Here is a 19,114-nt window from a genome sequence, read left to right as displayed (position 1 = left end):
TTTAATTCAGCAAATGCATAGCTCCCCCATTTCATTAAATTGATGAATTAACTTTTCATTATTTCCTTAAATTACAAGTATAGGGTCAATTTATAAATACAGGCAGCCAATGTTCCCTCTAAGCTTCGGCACGTGCACAATTGTGCACTGCTGGCACGGTCTCTGCGCACAGAAAATCTGTGTTGCACACAAAAAAAAATCTAACCTGAATTGAAATTAAAATAAATACGTTAACAATTCTCTTTTGCAGTGTTAGTCAGTGAGTGACTGGCTGCTCCAGTATGGGATTAGAACGATGCCACCTTATCCCATAGTCCAGCCAATGATGCTCTTCACATTCATATATATGCAGCTAATCAACGTCGACAGGCTATGACAGCGTCCTTATGTGCCGACACCGGTGTTTTAGCTAGCAAAGCGGCGTGGCTGATGTGGAGTGAAGCCACGTTAATGACAACGTGTACAACCATTGGAGATGTGAGCAGGACAGACGGAACAATTGACGGAAAGAGTGTGGACTATACCACAATTTAAAAACTGTTATAGTTTTTAAATTGTGTTTAAAAACTATAACAGTTTGTAAATTGTGTTGATAGGACACGTAAAACCATAGTTATGATAAAAAATAGATGCAATGTTTGGTTTTCTTCCTGAATACTATTGTTGTTTATATTTACTGTGGGAAGAAACTGTAAAAACGGTGTTTTTTAAAAGGAAAACGCTTGAAAGCACTCTCCGCCTGTGAGCGAACCCCTCCCACCCTTTCCTATTGGTGGAAAAATGTACTATGTGGACCAATCAAAAAGTGATATGGCATTTAGATGTTTAGGAAGAGGGAAGTTTTAGGAGTGACTGCGGTGTTTTGAGATGTGAGAGATTCGCGACGTTTAGCGCAAATCTTGTGTAGTTAGTGTGTAGTGTAGTCAATAGTTTTGTTGTGTGTGTCAGAACAATGAGGCGACTGCTGAATGTTACAGGTGTTACAGGAGTGATACATCTCCTGTTGTCAGGCCTGCAGGTATCAGGCTTGGGATGTTCTCCTTTATCTCATAGTGGACAGAAATTATGTGTTGGAGTGTCATAAATAATTTGTGTGGCATCAAATTTGATGCAGAACACCTGATTGTTCTGTAAATATTTTGAAATGTTTATTTAAAAAACCGCCTTGGCTGCATTTTTAGGTAAACAGCTGCAAAAAACTTTGTTTGCATAACTCAGTTACTTTTTTGAAGAAGTAACTATATAATTAATTGCCCAACATTGGTCATTATAAACTGTATTTTGCAGACAGAGAGTCACAGGACTCTCTCCCAGACCACAGACTCATAATACAAGTCAGAGCAAAAAATGAAAAAAAAGTTGTGTTTTCAAAATTGGAGTTCAAGTTATTTTTTACTTCCAATAGTGTTGACATACTACACAGGTCATGAACAAGATCTTTTTTACATTTTCATTGTAAGTGGGCTAAAGCAGTTAATTAAAAGTAGTCTAACATAAATGTAAATGCTGTAATTTGATTATTTTAATAAACCATGTAACTTGGATGGATTCAATGCTGGCATGACCACAGTGCACACGTCTGCTGTTGCTCACAGTGGTCCAAGGGACCGCTCAGGGAGTTTGTGTGTTCGCTCAGACACATGAAAAATTAGAGGGAACATTGGAGGCAGCCAAATCTTATTGTAAAATGACAACATGTTATATGGCAAACACAAGGAAGAATATAAAACATCTTTAGCAATTATTCTCCACACTTTCAGTACCCTCACCTTCCAATAACATTACACAAGTAATATAAACCAAACTTTACTGTAAACTCTTTATTCTCTATGACCTTCTCCTCCTCAATCTAGACCAGAATTGTTTGTTTCTTTGTCCATGAACTCCCCCTAAACCATTAGGAATTAAGCATCGAAAGTAACCACACAAACATCTTACACCCCTGGAGGTTCTTAGCTATAACGGATGTTATGACTTGGCTTGGCAGCCTCCTAGCAACAGGCTAAAGTGACCTGTTTGTGCATTTATGCACCTATAATACCTTAGAAATCCATTCTATCATTTTTATTTCACAATAATAAGACCTTCTCTATGTCCATAAAAGTTGAACTATACATTATATATTGTGACATTATCACGTTGCCTAGCAACCACCTAGCAATGGGCTAAAACGACACATTTTTAGTAAATGAACAACATCTACCACCCCTGTGTTTTTTAAAAAAGCTTTTCGCTGTGTGATCAAGTATATTAGTTCACCAATATACTTAGTGTAGTACTTAAAACAAATAATGTTAAAAATTCAGTAGAAGCAATTAATGGTCCAAATACACTGAAAAAAACTATAATAGCTAAATCAGTTTTGGGAAATGAACTTTTTTGACTTCTTGCCAACTGAGACTTATTCTACTCTCATTTCAATAGAGACTGGTGACAAAAACATGTCATAAGAAGTTGCTGGTTTTCTGTGTGTCAATTGGATTTATATCTGGTGACAACAACTTATAAGCTCACATAACACTTAGTGACCCCTCATGCCTTACGGATGGAACCTCTTCTTATCCTCAAGGTGACCAGAGCCATGAAAATAGAAATATTTTTATGCAAAATGGGGTCACCAGGAAAAGTGATGATTTACCCTTTGAGGCATGTCTTTAAAAAGAAATATGGTGCGAGTGTTTGTATTCTGTGTTTGTATTCTGTACTGTTCTGTACAAACTGTACAGAAAAAGAACATATATAGATATTTTAGTCTACCGTATTATATGTTCTACTAACACATATTTCAGAAGTCTGACATTTCTCCACTATATTTGTATATGAAAATTATAATTATTACAAATTTTAAAAATTGTGACTAAGTAGCCTATCTTTGGATGAATTCTGAAAGTTTTGTTTATGCTAGAATTTCTGAATAATCTGGTCCCTGTACATGTATTTATCTGTTTTTGTAGTCTCGCCATGTCTATCCAGCCTTTCCTTTAACAATACACTAGGTGACTTGTCTAACATAGACAGGCTTGCCTGTCGAAAGAAAGGTGCACACCTGCGTGCCATGGATCCTGTGGCAAGATCATACAGTGTATAGGTGAGAGTGACAGAACTGCATCTAATGTGCGTCTTGTACCAAATGATTGTTTTTGTAAAATTGCTGCTCAAGTTCAAGGCCAAACCAACTCTCAGGCCAACAGACTGACTGTCTGCGCTCCCAACAGCCAGTCCCCCACTGGTTATTAATCTCTTGAAATTATTTTGGTTCATGTTGGTACGGTCCTTTTTCAGGTGGTTTATAGATCATCAAAAATTTCTGTGGTGGTTTTTACATTCTTTGACACCAGCTCTACGTTTCAGTGTTATAAAATACATAACAGAAGAGTTTAAATTGAAGAGAAATGCTTTCTTGTTCTGCACTACTACTACTGTTGTGGAATGAAACATACAATCGTGCTTGTAGTTTTGGGCCACATAAAATGTTACCAAGGGCTGTTACACTGGCCCAACAGGGATAACCATGCCAGTGACATTCCCCCATCCGGTTGCACAACATCGCCTCATCATCAGATTTTTTCCCATAATTTATATCTGTCTGTATGGCTAGGACAAGTAGCTGGTTAGCCTATAAGCTTAGCACAAATACTAGAAACCTGGAAACATCCATCAAAGATACACCCCAGAGTACACCTCTGCATCACTTCAGGTGGGTGAAAGGTCGAACCACTGAGGAATTGCTAAAAACAAGATTGTCAGCTGGTGTTAAGTTGCTCTTTAAGGTCTATTTGTGCTCTACTGAGCAGCAAAGTGAGCTTACTTATTTCCCCTTTGAGCATTATGCATAAGGATAAGTTGGTATAATATCTGAGCAAACTCTAAGGAGGGTGCATGGAAGTGTTAGAAAAGTATTCATGCTCTCTGAGAGACTGATAAAGCTACAGTCAGACCTGACACTCCTCTTTAAGTCGGTGTGCGGAGGCAGGGAATGGGATTTGCTCTAGTGTGTGAAGAGCACGACTGCATCTCTGCTCCCCCCTCAGCTCCCTGTCTCCTGTGCCTCAGACCTTCTTTGAAGATGGAGTCCAAATAAAAGTGTGTGACAGCGAGTGTGTGCGCTTAGCTGTGCCTAGACCGAAGAAGTCTTCTGGCTTTCTGGACATTTTCTTGCTTATGTAAATATGCATAAAATGTCATGGGATGTTTTTCTGTGTTTGTGTGCATGCAATCTAGTCTGCACGTTTGTGTGTGCATGTATGTGTATATCCATGTGCTTTAGCGAGGGTGGCAAAAATGGAGTAGGGAACCGAGAATGCTGCTTCCTGCTGTGGCGGCTGATTGTTTCTGCTCTTTGCTGATAAACGGCAGCTTTCCCTGCTGTCTAATCCCTCATACCAAAACAACTCACAAGAAAGAAAAACCGAACAAACTTTTACATAGAAATAAAAATCAAATGACCAATTTTTCATTTAAATATACAATCATTTGGAGAAAGGGAAACACTCAGACCTTTTTCGCATTTCCTTATACACACACAGATGACACACAAACACACACAGCATGCAAAAATGCAGTGATCTGAGGTAATTGCAGAAAGATAATAAGAACTAAATTGTCACAGTCTGGCAGAGGCAGACTATAGGGAGTGGAGAGGTTGGACCCAAGTGCGTACACGCAAAATAACAAGACTTAATATTAACTGGAAACGAGCCGTTTATTGAAGGCTGATTTTAGCAAAGAAAAACTAAAGCAAAGACAAAACTGAATTATAACCTAAACTGGCTGAGCTAAACATAACATAACAAAACAAAACCCTGGAACATGGACATGGAGACAAGGTAGGATAGCAGACGCTCAGACAAGGCAGGAATGAACACACACAGACTAAAAGCACACAGGAGGTGATCAGGGGAAGTGGAAACACATGGGGAAAAACAGCTGACACAAATGAACATAATGACATGCAGTAGAAGAGTAAAACTTCTACTCTTCAATGAACACAGGAACACATGACCTCTTCAAATTAAAACAGCAAATACAATGAGACAGACATGACAACATGAACAACAAATGATATGCAGACATGAAACACATAGGACAGGGGAGACTTAATACAGGGGTAGAAAACACAAAGGGAAACTAACAAACAAAGAACTATAATGACAACCTAGGCATGATAGAATGAACTTAGAAAACCTAAAGGACTTAAACATAACAAACTAAAACCAAAACGCTGATCGTGACATAAATTCAAGAAGATAGCAGAAGCCCAAAACAATCTTCTCTGAGGCCAGACTCACTTTCTAGCATAGTGTGCTTTTATGTTTTAAATTACACAGTCTGGCGTACTGTCTGTTTCCCTGCCTTGTAGTCCAACATTATCTCTTTCTTCCTCATAAACACCGAAACATAAAGCCAATGCAGCGTGTCTTACCGTCGAGTTAAAGCGCAGGTGGCAAATGTTGCAGGAGATAATCTGTTTCTTCTTGAGTGGCTGTGGAACACCGAAAGTGTGGTTGATCACAGCCTTCTGGACAGGGTCCATCTGAGAAACAGAAACACATGACAAGTATAAGCTATATTAGTTCTATATAATTTTATTTTCCCAAATGATAGAAGCTACTTTGTTTCAGAGGTGAGGTGAGGTTAGTTCCCATAAAGCCAACATTCAATCTTCAGTGTAAGCATTTGTTTCAGTCTGGTAAATCAGAAAACAGCATGACATGACTTGATGTCTAAGCAGTTTCAGCAGCTACCGCAGATTATACACGAGGGCGCATGTTCTGGTCACAGAGTGCAAGACACAAGAGCATCTTACCAGTTAGCCTTTTGGGAAATTGTTGAGATATATGATCCAAATGATAAGTCTTCATTTTTGTTTCCGTTTTTTTTTTTTTGATATGACCAAGTTAGATTTTTTGCTTTATGACTTAAGTGTACTAGTAAAATCGTCCCATGATCTGTTGCGGTTTTGAGTTTGAACCCGAGATCCTGACATTATGTTCTGATCAAACTTGAATTCTCCCAAGTTGCATGTTTTTTATGAATTCATAGATGCAGAAATCTTTAGTGTATAGTGCAATACAACAAATTCACTTTCCTTTAAAGGTGGCGAGTTGTGCATCAGTGTGGATATTCTCTTTTCCAACTCCAAACTATCTTTACTCTCAGGCTCCTCTAGAGCAGCCCTGCATGATTCATAGATCAATGTAATCCTTATTAGGCCTTGGTCCAACCCCTAAATTCATCCACTAGTCACTCTGCCTTTTATGCCAGCTTTGATTGGCTTCCCCCTGGTAAACAAATAAACAGCAGGTAAATGGGAAGTCCTCACAGCCACAGCTGTATGCCTGCGATAGATCATACAGAGCAAGGGATAGAAAAAAATATTCCCAGCTCTGTATGGGAATAGGAATAGAAAAAAATATCAATAGACAGTCTGAAGTCCGGGCGTTTGACTCAAGAATTATGTTTACATACTCTGACCTCATTATTTGGAGCTTTGGCCATGGTTCTTATGAGCTTTATTATAAGAACAGACTAACAGGATATACGGATGGCAGAAAATAAGGAAAACAAGGAAAAGCTATTTTTGAATACACAAGATGGAAATAATAATAATAAAAAAACTGGAAAGCATTAAATGTTACTGATGATAAGGTAATGTTAGAATCAAAAGGCAACCCATTTCTGCTGTGGGATCACCACAGTCTGAGCTCTTGCTGTGTGCAACCAGAGAGCATGGAGAATACTCCTCACATGAAAGTCAAAGCATACCACTATTAATAAAAATATATTAAATGTAAAAAGAAACAGAGAGTATATTTCAGTGACAGCTGAGCTTATGAAATGAAACTGAAACAAATTAAAAGGTTACTCTGTAATGTCAGCATGAGGCTGCCTTACCCTTTAATGTAAAGAGAATAACTCGGTTCCTGTCAGCACGTGATACAGATTTTCTGATCATCAGTAGCTCTTTGGCCTACATACACGGAACATTACCAGAGGCTTTATTTTGATTAAAGATGCTCATTAAGAGTCGTACTGCTAAACTCCTTCTGATGCACTAGACGAGGGCAAACTTCATTTTGAAGAGATAAGGTGACAGGGCGCCACCTTATTATGCATGCAAGCTAATTACTGTAGTCAAGCTGCTGGTGAACTGCCAAACTGAAGGAGAGAAATTAGACTATTGTAAGTATAAAAGTAAATACGCTTTTTCTTATGCTTCCCAAAAATATGCTTAGCTGCTGTTCAATAAAAAAGGAAGAAAAATTAAATAAATCAAAGCTAACTAAGATCAAAGGGTTTTCCATCTCACTTTGTTAAAGTGCAACTGTGGTTTGGTGGAATTACTACAACAGTAGTGACATACTGTGCAATATTCAGCGAAGGAGTTAATAAAATAGTAATACTAAAGAACAAAAAATGGCACAATCCCTAAAAGAGTTTAGATGGCCTTGAATGAACTCAAGTTATTTCTCGATAGATAATATGTTACTCCTCCAAGATTTCGTTATTTTTCTACCTAAGAAATGCAACTTCCAGGGTAAACACCACTTTCTAGTACCACATGCTGTATTTCTGCTTGTTGTAAATCAACTGATTGTATTCACTGATTGCAATTTGCTATTGGTATTGTTTTTTTTTAATGTCCCAATTTTTGTACACCTGAGTTTTTGAGAATTCTAAAGTAAAGATGAAAACACAGTTTTCCCCTCATAGAAAGCTCAGATCTATTATTTTTCAAACTTGCTGGATGTAATTTTTTTCTTTACTTAAGCACAAAAGACAAGAGATGTTTTGCTGCTGTCACATCGACTTTGACTAAATTAAGTAACTGCTTCTGTGTTTGGATGACGATCACACACAAACAATCACCTTTTCAATTTGAATGAAAAGATGATGCAGAACCGAGATGATCCTTATCCTTTAGTGAGTTACACTTTTGTGTGTTGTATTGCAGCGGTGATATTAATGGGGGAAGTGTGGTGCTTAAACTGTTAGATAAATCAACACCTACACCATAAGAATCTACAGGGAAAAGAGTTTCTTCTTTATGAATGTATTTTCATTGTAATCTCCAAAACTTCACTGCTTAAACTTTATGAGTCATTGCAGCCCACAATGAAGTGTTTACTGCAGAAGGTTTTAGACAGACTAAAACTGTTTTAACTGCCTATGAAGAGACAGCAGAGAGTCCCAGAACACCATACTATAAACAGCAGGGTGAAACCTGAGGCTTCATTATAAGATCTGCATTCCACAGTGACAGCTGATTTCACTGGGGCACCTTTCAGCGTGGTATCACATATAACAATCACCTTGGATCTTGCCCCAGGCTTGTACAGGGTCTGACCCACTCTATTCCTCAGCTCGTTTGAGAGAAGGGTCTCCGGAGGGACGGGGAGATCACTCTTCACACACTGAATGATACCGCTACGCTTACTGAAACTACACTGGTGGCTGTGCTGACAGCCTCACCTGCCCAGAGATCAAAGAGTGTTGGCGTGCTCATGGCATACTGCTTTGCTTTGTTTCTGGCACATAAGGTTAAAAAACATCAGACTCTTCCACACTGCAAAAAAACCAAAAAACTGTGCCATGTCCAAGGTAGCTGCCTCTTCTGCAAGGATAGAGTCTATTTACTACGGCTTCCTCATGGCCAGGTGTGAAAAGGAATATAAACACATCTGACAATGAAACCTTCGTGCTGCAGGTACATCTCTCCCTCAGGGCTCTTTACCATTGTTGCTTTATTTTGGTTTCCTCTACATGACACAGAGATATCTTTGGAAGCAAATGGCTGTTTCCTTTTACCAACTGTAGCCTGACCAAGGTAAACCTAGCTCTTCCTGCTGCCCTCTGTCCACCTTAGAAAAGCAGGCTGCGCACAGCCGTTTGTTTTAGGAACTGAAGAATGTGTCCATTGTCTGTCTGCAGCCATCCTGAACCGACTGCTATAAATGCGTCTTTTGTCCAAGCCCTCGGTTCTCCCTGCCATCCTAGTGCAGACAGAACTTATCCTGCACCGGGTGGCTGAGTCCGTGATGGGCTTTCAGGGTAGATAGATAGAGACAGAGAGAGAGAACGAGACACACAAAGGGATGAGGAGTGAGGGTGGAGCAGTGGGAGGATGTAAGAAGGGACACCAGGGGAACCGGAGGATATTTGGTTTTGGAGACAGGTGCATTCATCTTCCCTCCTGCACACGTCTGGGACAACGTGTGCCTTATCAAGGCTAAGAGAACCTGGGGCTTCTTGTTGAATGGACTTTGTGATTAATGCCACAGCTGCACTGTCAGACTGTGTATTATGGGGGCTAATCATCTCCTCCCGTGACTGAAGTGACACTGATTTGATGTTATTTCCGTGGTTATCATAATTTCTGCATTGTGGTTGTGGTAGATTCCAAGTCCTACTGCGAGTTGTATTCTATTTAACAATGGCAGACTGAACAGCATTGCGACTCGGTAAAAACGATTTCCTTTGTACTACCTTGCCGCATTCATTGGTAATCTACTGCCTTTTCCGTCTCCAATAGCTTTTACTTATATGGATGCTTTTATTTCTCTAATAGGGAAGCATAATGTGCAAAACTAAAACCCTAAATTAGAATGGTGAGGCACAGACATTGGTTGGAGAATAAAAACAGCAATTTTCCCATTGAAACACAAGAGAAACACAGACAAAACACTGACAGACACCTACCCCACTGCCTCCACCACTAATATAAATACATGAGGTTTTAGAGGAGTGAATGTTTACCACGTTGCTTTTGCTCAATCCTCCACAGGGCAGTATAGCCGACTTCATGACCCAAAGCAGTAGGCGGTTGAACAAATGAAAAAAAAAAAGCTGCACTTTTCACACAGGCTGGCAGCCCCCTACATACACAAATACACATCATAGAGCAAACATTTATGTCTCATCCACCCCCTCACACATGTCCTCCATTGTAAAGAACCAGCCAGACAGACAGATGACTGAATCTCCCTCTTTCTCATCCTACTTTTTATATGTACAGTTTCAAAAGGTGTAAAAGTGTATGCAGGAGCTAAATCTCTAGCTTATACTCCATTTACAGACCACAGAACTGGAAATAGTTTCATATTGCAATGAAAGGACTGAAAACACTTGCACACTGTGGCACACAGGATCAAAGAAATCAAAAAATGCTTGCACACATACACACTTGAAATGACAATGACCACAGTGCTGGAAAGTAAAGGATCAAAGATATAAGCTTTTAATTCCAGAGACTGAGCCATCAGAGTCAATGTGCTTGAAAACTGAATGGTTTGTGGGTGATGTTTGAAACAGAGGCTATTTTTACACATAAACTGCAATCCTGAACTTCCCTAGACATTACCTAATGTTACCTATTTCTTAAGGCCATCATTTTCATTTGCAGCAGATAATTTTTCAGGTCTTCCACATCTTGTTTTTATCTCCCACTTGTCCAGTTTCCACAGATTGTTTAAGCTTGCAATGCTTTTCTTTGTGAATCATCTTTTTGGTGGAAAAATACTATTTTAAGCCTTTCAAACTATGTTATATTTGACCTTTTCAATAAAGAAATGGGGAAAAAACTGTGTTTCTGTGTCTCAAATGTAAATAAAATGTCAATCAAATGTATTTACAAATACACACTTGCATTATTTTAAACAATGCCTGCATGTCTACTCAATTTTACATTTTAAACCAAAATAAATCAAATATAGTGACACAATTCACCAAAGCAATATTCAGAGGTCAAACCTTGCTTCATTAAAAACTGTAACCTAAAGCTAGGATAAAGCCTGGGCACAGCACTGGAGGCTGTGGTGTAGCAGGAAAAGTATTGATATAGTGACAAACAGAATAGGTAGCAATAATGACACAGCTTTATAGGCCTGTATTTCTTTGTAACACCCCCTGATATAAACAGAGTTGGCATGAGGGGCATATTGACACAAAAATGATGAAGTATGTGTACAAGTACCCCGACCCTTATACCATAAAAATATGCCTCATGCTGCCACAGAGAACGAAATCAGGCTAATATGTCTTCTGTGTGTTGTCTTCTAATCAATACCCTTCAGCGTGTGATTTTTTTTTTGTAGCTGATTAGATTTTTTAAAAAAAATTGGCCTTGCCTCAAATTCTGTGTAACTTTCAAAGTATGCTTTGAAAGATGAGACAAAATGTTAAACTGTTTTTTTTACAGAGTATTGCTGACATTGAACATTGTTCTCAAATGACTTCAACATCTTATTTTTCAGTCCATTTTTTTTCTAAAAGTAAGGTTTATTATGACTAGTACCCACTAGACCCACTAGACTCACCGTATTAAAGTTAGGGAACAGGCTAAGTGGGGAGGATCCATTGAGTCTGAAGGGCAGGAGGTGTTTGAGGTCGAGCTGAGGCTGCAGAGGTCGTCCTGGGACGGGGAGGGAAGCCAGAAGCGGGCTGCCCTGGGCCGATGTACCTGGACAACACAACAAGACTGATGTTAGAAGTTAAGAAGCATTATGAAATGTTCACATGAGAGATATTTCTGTCTCAGTGCAACTGTAGGAGAGCAACTACACTGCTGGCTACGAAGGGGACAAACGCAGTGCTCAGGGGAGGCCTGACTTTGATTTATTTGATACCAGAGGCACCATTACACCTCCAGCTGTCACCAAGCACTCACTGTGAAACTTGTTTGTATGTGTACACTTCCATTTGTGACTAGGCAGGCGCTTGTACTTGGGACAACACAATGTGTTTAAAGACGTACCTGTGTGTTTGAGGGTGGATGGGCAGTGTTAAATACCCCAATCACCTCAACTATCCATACTCATCCCCCCCAAGGACACTCACCTGCCCCTTATGTACATGCACACACATACACATAAACACATTATTTAATTACTGATTTATTGGCTAAGAAAAGGTGCCTGCAAGAGGGGAAGATAGGAGTTATCAGATTTCAAATGGATCAGGGATGAAGAGATTTCTAATTTTCCGCCTGGCTGCATTTCAGTAGACCGGTGTGCTCAGCAGTGTGCAGGCACTTATCCCAGCAACAGGATCAATCATTCGATGTCAGCTGCGGGTCACGGCGGCCACCTGAAAGTATGCCTATCATGTGAGCTGTTGTGCCATACACATTTATACTGAGGTAGTCGCACACAGAAAAAAAAAAACCAATCACCAACTGTAGAAAAACATCAGCACCACAGAAATACAAAAGCTTGACAATAAAAAAGAATCCTTTAACTCTTTCCCCAATAAAGACGACATTTGAAGACATCCCGTGTACTATTAATGGCGTGTTTTCACACCTCAGTATGTATCAGTGAAGATGTGGTTTGACAACCATTAAAAGGGTTTCTAGGATTTTCCCAGGATAGCTGCATAGGCATACACCACCCTCACTAACCTTTGACAATAAAACATTAAAAGTAATGGAAATTATTAAGATCTTTGGTCCATATCTAACTATGTAATTACATAACTATATACATTGTCCAATATCCTACACATCCAGTACATGATTCTTTTAGCATCAGCTTTGAACATCATTGCTAGAAAGACTAGACTGGATAAAATACAGAGCTATTCCACTCACAGATCACCAGAAGACTGCTCAAACACTGCTACAAAGCCATCACACCCAACAAAATAACAGAAGCTGTCAAAATAAAGCGCAGTTGGTGCTCTGCAAAATTTTGTGTTGGTTTTTTTCTTGCTTGTTGTGGCATCTTTGTAGGACCTTTTTTCTCTCAAAATTGCTGTCAAGGTTGCGGTACGATGTTGATATAGCTGTATGGCTTGTGTAAAGCGCGGAACACAGTGATAAATGGGGAATCTGTCAGTAGTCTGGCCCATGGCTTTTTGTGGCTTGGCAGGATTGGCAGTTATGTGTGTATTTGGTGGGTGGGGGGCTGAAACACTAAAGCCTTGAGCATATGCTCCTCAGCACTGGGCTCAGGCCTGCCTTTGCCATGTGTGGGATCTCCTCTGCAGTCTGTCTGACACTGAAAGAGTCAGCACAGGACGGACGCAGCCTACAGACACGTGGGCAGCAGCCGGCAGGGGATCGCTCCTACTCGCAACATTCACAATCACACAGAAAAACAAGGAAAAGCTGAGTCTTCTCTTGGCAGGACTATCAGAGGAGAAAAAAAAGCTGGGCTCGCAGGGAGGACAGTTATCAGCTGATAGTGCTTCCCCACCTCTATGTGACTCCCTAGGCAGCTTATTAAATCAGGGGCTGGCTGTTTGCCTCTTTGGATGATAACACTGCAATGGACGCACAGCCTGAATCCTGGCATGTACGACAGCAAGCGAGGGAGTGTGTGCGCTCGGCTTGCATGTACTAGATGAGAATCAAACATACACAGTAAGACATATAAACAAAACTGCCTACGCACATCTGAAAACAAATAGCTCCGAGGGCAAGCGGGAAGTCAACACACACACAAATACACACACACACATAAAATCAAACAAGGTATAATTTTGCACTTGACGCATATTGTACGGGATTTTACTAGAACTACTTTTTAAAGCAAGTACATCCCCATTTCTTGTGTTTGTGTGTGTGTATGTTAGTAAGGACAGTGGATTTATTTTTCTTTTAGCCTTCTACTTCCGTTAACCTCCCATCACTCTGCAAATGTTCCACTCATGTGCGTGTTCCTCTACATATGAGTTTGCATGCATATGTGGTTAGGTGCACATATGCTCTTTCTGTCCAAAGTTATGTCTGCATCAAGGCTTAGATTTATTTATGCCTCACTTGTGGCCCAGACAACCACTGGCAGTTGAGGCAAGGCCTGAAACCAAATGTCCAGCCTCGTTCTTCTCTCCCAGATGACTTTGCTAACGGATCTGACTGTCTCTGCCAGTCCTTCCCCAGGCAGGCTCCCTCCTCCTCCTCCCATCACAACAGCGCATTCCTCCCTCTCATGACTCACTGGGCTTGGTTACACAACAGCCACCGTCACATTGTATCTACTCGGATATGTGTGTTTGTGAGGCGCATTTGAGTCGTGGAATTCAAGCAGCGATTTTTCAATTATTTTCTACATGCACACCTGAGAAAAATAATGGATTCTAATGTATACATGCAGGCACACTGAGCCGTCCCTCTTTCACGATTGCAGAATTAGCCCTTCAACCCCCAAGTCCTTCTACTGTAATCCTCTTGTCAGTACTCCAGTGCTCTCTTAGGTTTCTGACAAATTGCCTTTTCTCACATCTAAATACCCCATCTCTCCTCAGTGCTCTGCATATATTCTCACTGCTGAGCAGAAAAGGGAAAAAAAAGTAGAGGGTCTGGGAGGAGAGAAAACCTTTCTATTTGTGGCCCAGTGTAATTATGTGGATAGCTGCTGGCACAGCAGGGTCTTGAAGTTCGGTGAGTGGATCTCCACCTTCTTTTTCTCCATACTGTTGTTGTCCAAGATGACATACAATTTCACCTGAGATCAACTTGCTCCAAGCAGGTGCCCTTTAAGGTTGGACATACGATGATTGATTCACCCTAATTGACCCAAGCCTTTAATTCAATCTCAGATATCACAAAACTGGGCTGGCAACATTTATTCCAAATCTGCAAGGTTAACTAATATTAGTATCTAAATTTTAGGGTTTCATTAAACTTTGTCCTCAGCCCTCAGAAGCTGAATAGGAAACTGTACTGCTGTAGACCTCTAAGGACCCTCATGACAGTGGATGTACAGTTGGTATAAAGAGACAAAACAGTACATGACCATTCTTGCTGACAAGCTCTCCAGTTCACAACTCAAAGGTTAGACTAAGAGAAACAAAAAGTCTTATTATGAAGTTTCCTATGGAGCTTGGTGGAGAAGGAAACATGATGAAATCCTTTGCTTAAGAACATTTTAAAAGAACATTTTAAAAGAACATATCAGAGATGTATTTGTCCAAGTCTCCAGTTTTGCATCATTTTTCTTTTTTCTTTGTAGAGACGTGATTGTGGGATCACTGGAGTAAAAACCTTTACTTTACAATTCCACATATGATTTCCACATATTTAGAGGACATTGTGTACCACATCCCTGATGCTCAGCTGTGGCTGCCTGCTGAGTAACAGTCAGATTGTCAGTAAGACCTTCATCATTAGGCCTCTGATCTGATTATCCAGCTGTGATGATGAATATCTACATATCTGAACTTAAATGAACATGGATTTGCAAGGGAAATTGCTGACTGGTGAATTGATGAGCACTAAGTGCAGGCACAACGTGAACATAATTACACTGAACCATGCGGATGCTTCTTTTGTCACTTGCCAAGTACACATTATAACCTCTCTTTTGATGATGTTTAGCACGGTCTTCATAATTCAGTCAGTGACTGTAGCCTTCATGTTCCTAATACGCACACAGTCGAGTTCTGACACGCACACTCAGAGTCATAACACGATGTGGCTCATTGTGCATCTGCCACACTGTTTCACCATCCCCCAGTCGCCCTGCGAACTTCCCAGCGGCTGCTGCCCTGCCTCAGAGGTGCTGATGGGACTAGATCTGACAGCATAGGAAGAGGCAACAACTACAACTCTGTGTAAAAATAGAGAAGTGGAGCTTTTTAGTTACAGTAATGTAACTAATAGAACATCTTTTTCACTGTGGTATGAAGTAACCCAAGACATGCTATGCATACAAACGACTGCTTCAACTGCTCTATGCTTGGAAACTGTAAATCAGGCTCATAGTGTATTAGAGGTTCACAGCTATTTGAGGGCACAAACTGACATTGCGCTGCCCCCGGATGTCACTGACAGACAGAAAGAGACAAAGATTGGAGAGAGAATCCAGGAGTGAAAGAGATAAGTAACTCCTAACAGCCAATTAGCTTCTACTCGGTCAGGTGGTGGTGTGGGGGCCACTGAGGGAACTATTATAGTCTGGACAAGAACATTAAATACAATCAGCTTTAATTAAAGATCCCCACTCCCCCACCACCCGCTCCTTTAGTTATGCTGATAATCTGCAAGATAAGCTGAGAGATGTGGCTGGACTGATTACATGAACCACTAAACAGATCATGAAGGAACTTCACTTAGCAATCCATTAAGCCAATTTGACCATTTCCTCAGCGTGAAATACGATGACCTGTATGCTTCTGTCCATCATGATACGAACACTAGTATTACAACTATGAGCTGCAACTGTTTTTGCTTTCAACCAGACCTTTTGGAGATTGTTATGTGTGTAAGCAATTTCTGTGTTTCAGCGAGAAAGTAGAATATATTCTCAGTGGCATGCAATTAATTTTTTTCCCTCTCCAGAGAACCCTCTCATTTTAGCTCCCCTGCTTCCCATCTCTCATTTTTCCACCTTAGCTTAAAGCTTTTTAAATTTATTTATTCGAATTATGTCTTTGCTCTTTTTTTCGGGGTCGCTCGGCTTGCCGTGCTGGCTGCACTGTGGCTAGATATTATGCACTGAAGTGTGTAAGTTGATAACTGTTTGTGCTACACACGGCAGTTTGTATTTCAGTGTGTGTCAGAGCCATATATAGTTTAGAAGGTAAATATGTACAAGGAATATTTGAACAGTGCAGAGTCCCAACTCTTTGATTTCTGATGTCTGAATGGTGAGGTGTGCTTGTCCACTAAGAATTTTTATGAGTATTAAATTCAATCTCAGCACAGTTGCTTCTTTTATATTTTAAGCTAATCTACTCATTAAAAAAAAACTTTCATATTTAGTTTTGGCCTCCTTTCCCCTTCTTTAGTCTGGATTGCAGAAGGTGGCAGCCTGCTCCATGTGGCCTGATTATATGCAAGGCTAAGCACAGTTTGACCCCCGACTGAAAATAGAGCATGCTTAGGAAGAGAGATGACTTTATAACTTTTTTTCACATGCAATTTTAGAGGAAATATTCAAAGTCAGACCGTGAAAGTTTTGCGTTTACCTCTCTGTCAACCCCAGAGCCTCACCTGTACTCAGCTAGCCTTACTGTCCTACTTCACTGGGGTCATTTCTGTAATTACCAACACAAAATGAAACAATGTATGAAGTAAGTTAAGAATGCAAAACATTTTTAATGTTTTATAGGCCTCAGGCAGTTCTTTTACAGTTTAAACAAAGGTATAGAGAGAGCTATTTTTTGTCAATAAATAAAATATGATCTGAGATTTTTCTGGGGTACAGCCTTTGGCTTCAGCATCAACAGTGCTTCATCAGACAAACATACTAACCAAAGCCTGGCTTTGCTGTAATTTTTTTATTCATATTCCATTCTAAAAGTACAAAAGAACAAAATTCGCTTAATTGTCTGTAATTTGTGTCTTTTTTAATATTACGGTGTTATAATAATAATAGCTAGTCATGTGTGAAATTATAATATCTCAAATGTTCTAGCTAGTGGCAGGTTGCAAGCAATTATTCTTAAATTTCACATTCAATCTAAAACATCAGAAAGGCTTTCAGGAGTGTGTTTAGGTTTACAGTATTTGGCTCCATTGTGAGTCGTGGGGGCCCAGTAGCAGGACCTTGTGGAGATGCTTCTTCTCCTGGGGTGTGTCTGTAATGAGTTCTGTCAAGCAGTGAGCTGTGCTCTGCTACCAAACCCAACCTGAGCAGAGGCAAGGCCCATCTGTCAAGCAGAGACGATAAGCCCGGAGCCATCAAGAGACAAATTGCTCGGCTTCCCCACTGTGAGACCCTACGAGGCAGTCTTCTAAAGGCAAGCAGCAGAGATGCTTCTGATTCCTGATGCTACACGGGAAAAAGGAGGCGGAGAAGGAAAATATCAAACACATTCATTTATGCAGATGGTGCCGTTGGCCAGTCATTGCTCTGGTGCAGCAACAGCAGCTGTACACAGAACTTCAGTGTGACTAAAAACCAGAAAAAAAGCAGGAAAGAAACATTATTTTTGTTTCTTTGCTTTTAAGCCGGAGGGTGAGCTGCTTTAATAAGTCCCCCACACTTCTCTTAATCCCATCACTTTGGTTTTCAAAAATAATGACAGCTGTTGGACCTTTCCATTTAGATGAAAACAAAACTAACTTTAATAAACAGATAGAGCTGGAAAGGTGAAAACAATCAAAGGTAAAATTTAAACATATGTCTGAGAGTCAACATTAACCCCCTCACCATCCACCATCATTACCGTGAATGACATTACTCCAGTTTAAAGAGTCACGTTAAAAAACAAACAATACTGAATAAAATAACTTGAAGTTGTGCCATGCTCCTAAATATGCAAAAACCTTGCTAGAAGCAGTGCAGGATTGACAGGAACTCCGATAAGGTTCATTTCCACAGCAAATTGAATCATTTGTGGAAGCGGGATTAAGTACATAGTTTTTTACAGGAATAAATATCAAGCTGGTCAACCAAGCGTCACAAAGCTATCATGCCAAGTGTGACAACTCATTATAAATTGATTACGGTAGATATGTGAGCCGGACTGTTTGGATCTTCAAGTAAGGAAGATGCCTTGTAAAAGAGTAAAAAAGGACAAGACAGAGGCAGCTTTCTAATTTTAACTCCCCAGCTGATGAGAGATGCAAGAGATGAAACATTCACTCAGACACTAAGATGCGGGACTAAAGGTGGTTATGAGGCTATGACGAAAGGGAAAAGAAAATGAAGTTGTAGCTATGTTAAACACAGTGGAACTATCCTCTGCTGAATTCCCCACTAGACGAGCATCAAGTTGCATCGCACACACACACACAGAGGAGAAAAGCCCTTCACAATTAATGATTCATTTACAGCCGCAATTCGTGTGAGATTTGTAAGAATCGCAGGCAAGAACATTCCCTTTATTTATATAAATGACAACAGCAAAGTGCTTGCAGAGAGAATTGTACTGTACGTTTCTTGTATATTACATTCATTGTTATGCAAAAGAGCTTCTGCAAAGCAGGTTGAATTTGCAGTCAGTAAATTGCTTTGCAGAGCAGATTTTTTTTCTTGCCATCAAATGGACCCGTGATTATCTAAATCCATTCCACCTGAATTTGTTTTTCACAAAATGTCTCTTTCCTCACTCATTCGCCTTTTACTAGGGTCTTTGTTTTAGACATTTCGCATAACACACCTAATTTAAATTCTGCTATCAGGCAAGTGTCTACGGCCAAATTAAAACTTAATGGAAATGTGTACTG

The 19,114-nt window shown here is 40.1% G+C and overlaps 1 protein-coding gene across 3 annotated transcripts in view; it reads right to left on the bottom strand.

Moving 5' to 3' along the window:
• Positions 1–19,114, bottom strand: part of znf385c (zinc finger protein 385C) — a 146,939-nt gene that overhangs the window by 17,630 nt on the left and 110,195 nt on the right. For all 3 annotated transcript variants that reach the window (XM_004552296.5, XM_004552297.4, XM_014408054.3), the window contains 2 exons: positions 11,316–11,458; positions 5,423–5,533 (listed from right to left, as the gene is read on the bottom strand). In XM_004552296.5, coding sequence (XP_004552353.3) covers positions 5,423–5,533; positions 11,316–11,458 — 254 coding nt within the window. The remainder of the gene's footprint in view (positions 1–5,422; positions 5,534–11,315; positions 11,459–19,114) is intronic.

This window comes from Maylandia zebra, linkage group LG4, assembly GCF_041146795.1.
Source record: "Maylandia zebra isolate NMK-2024a linkage group LG4, Mzebra_GT3a, whole genome shotgun sequence".
NCBI lineage: Eukaryota > Metazoa > Chordata > Actinopteri > Cichliformes > Cichlidae > Maylandia > Maylandia zebra.
Note: the sequence above shows the minus strand (reverse complement) of the source record. Positions and strands in the feature narration are given on the sequence as shown.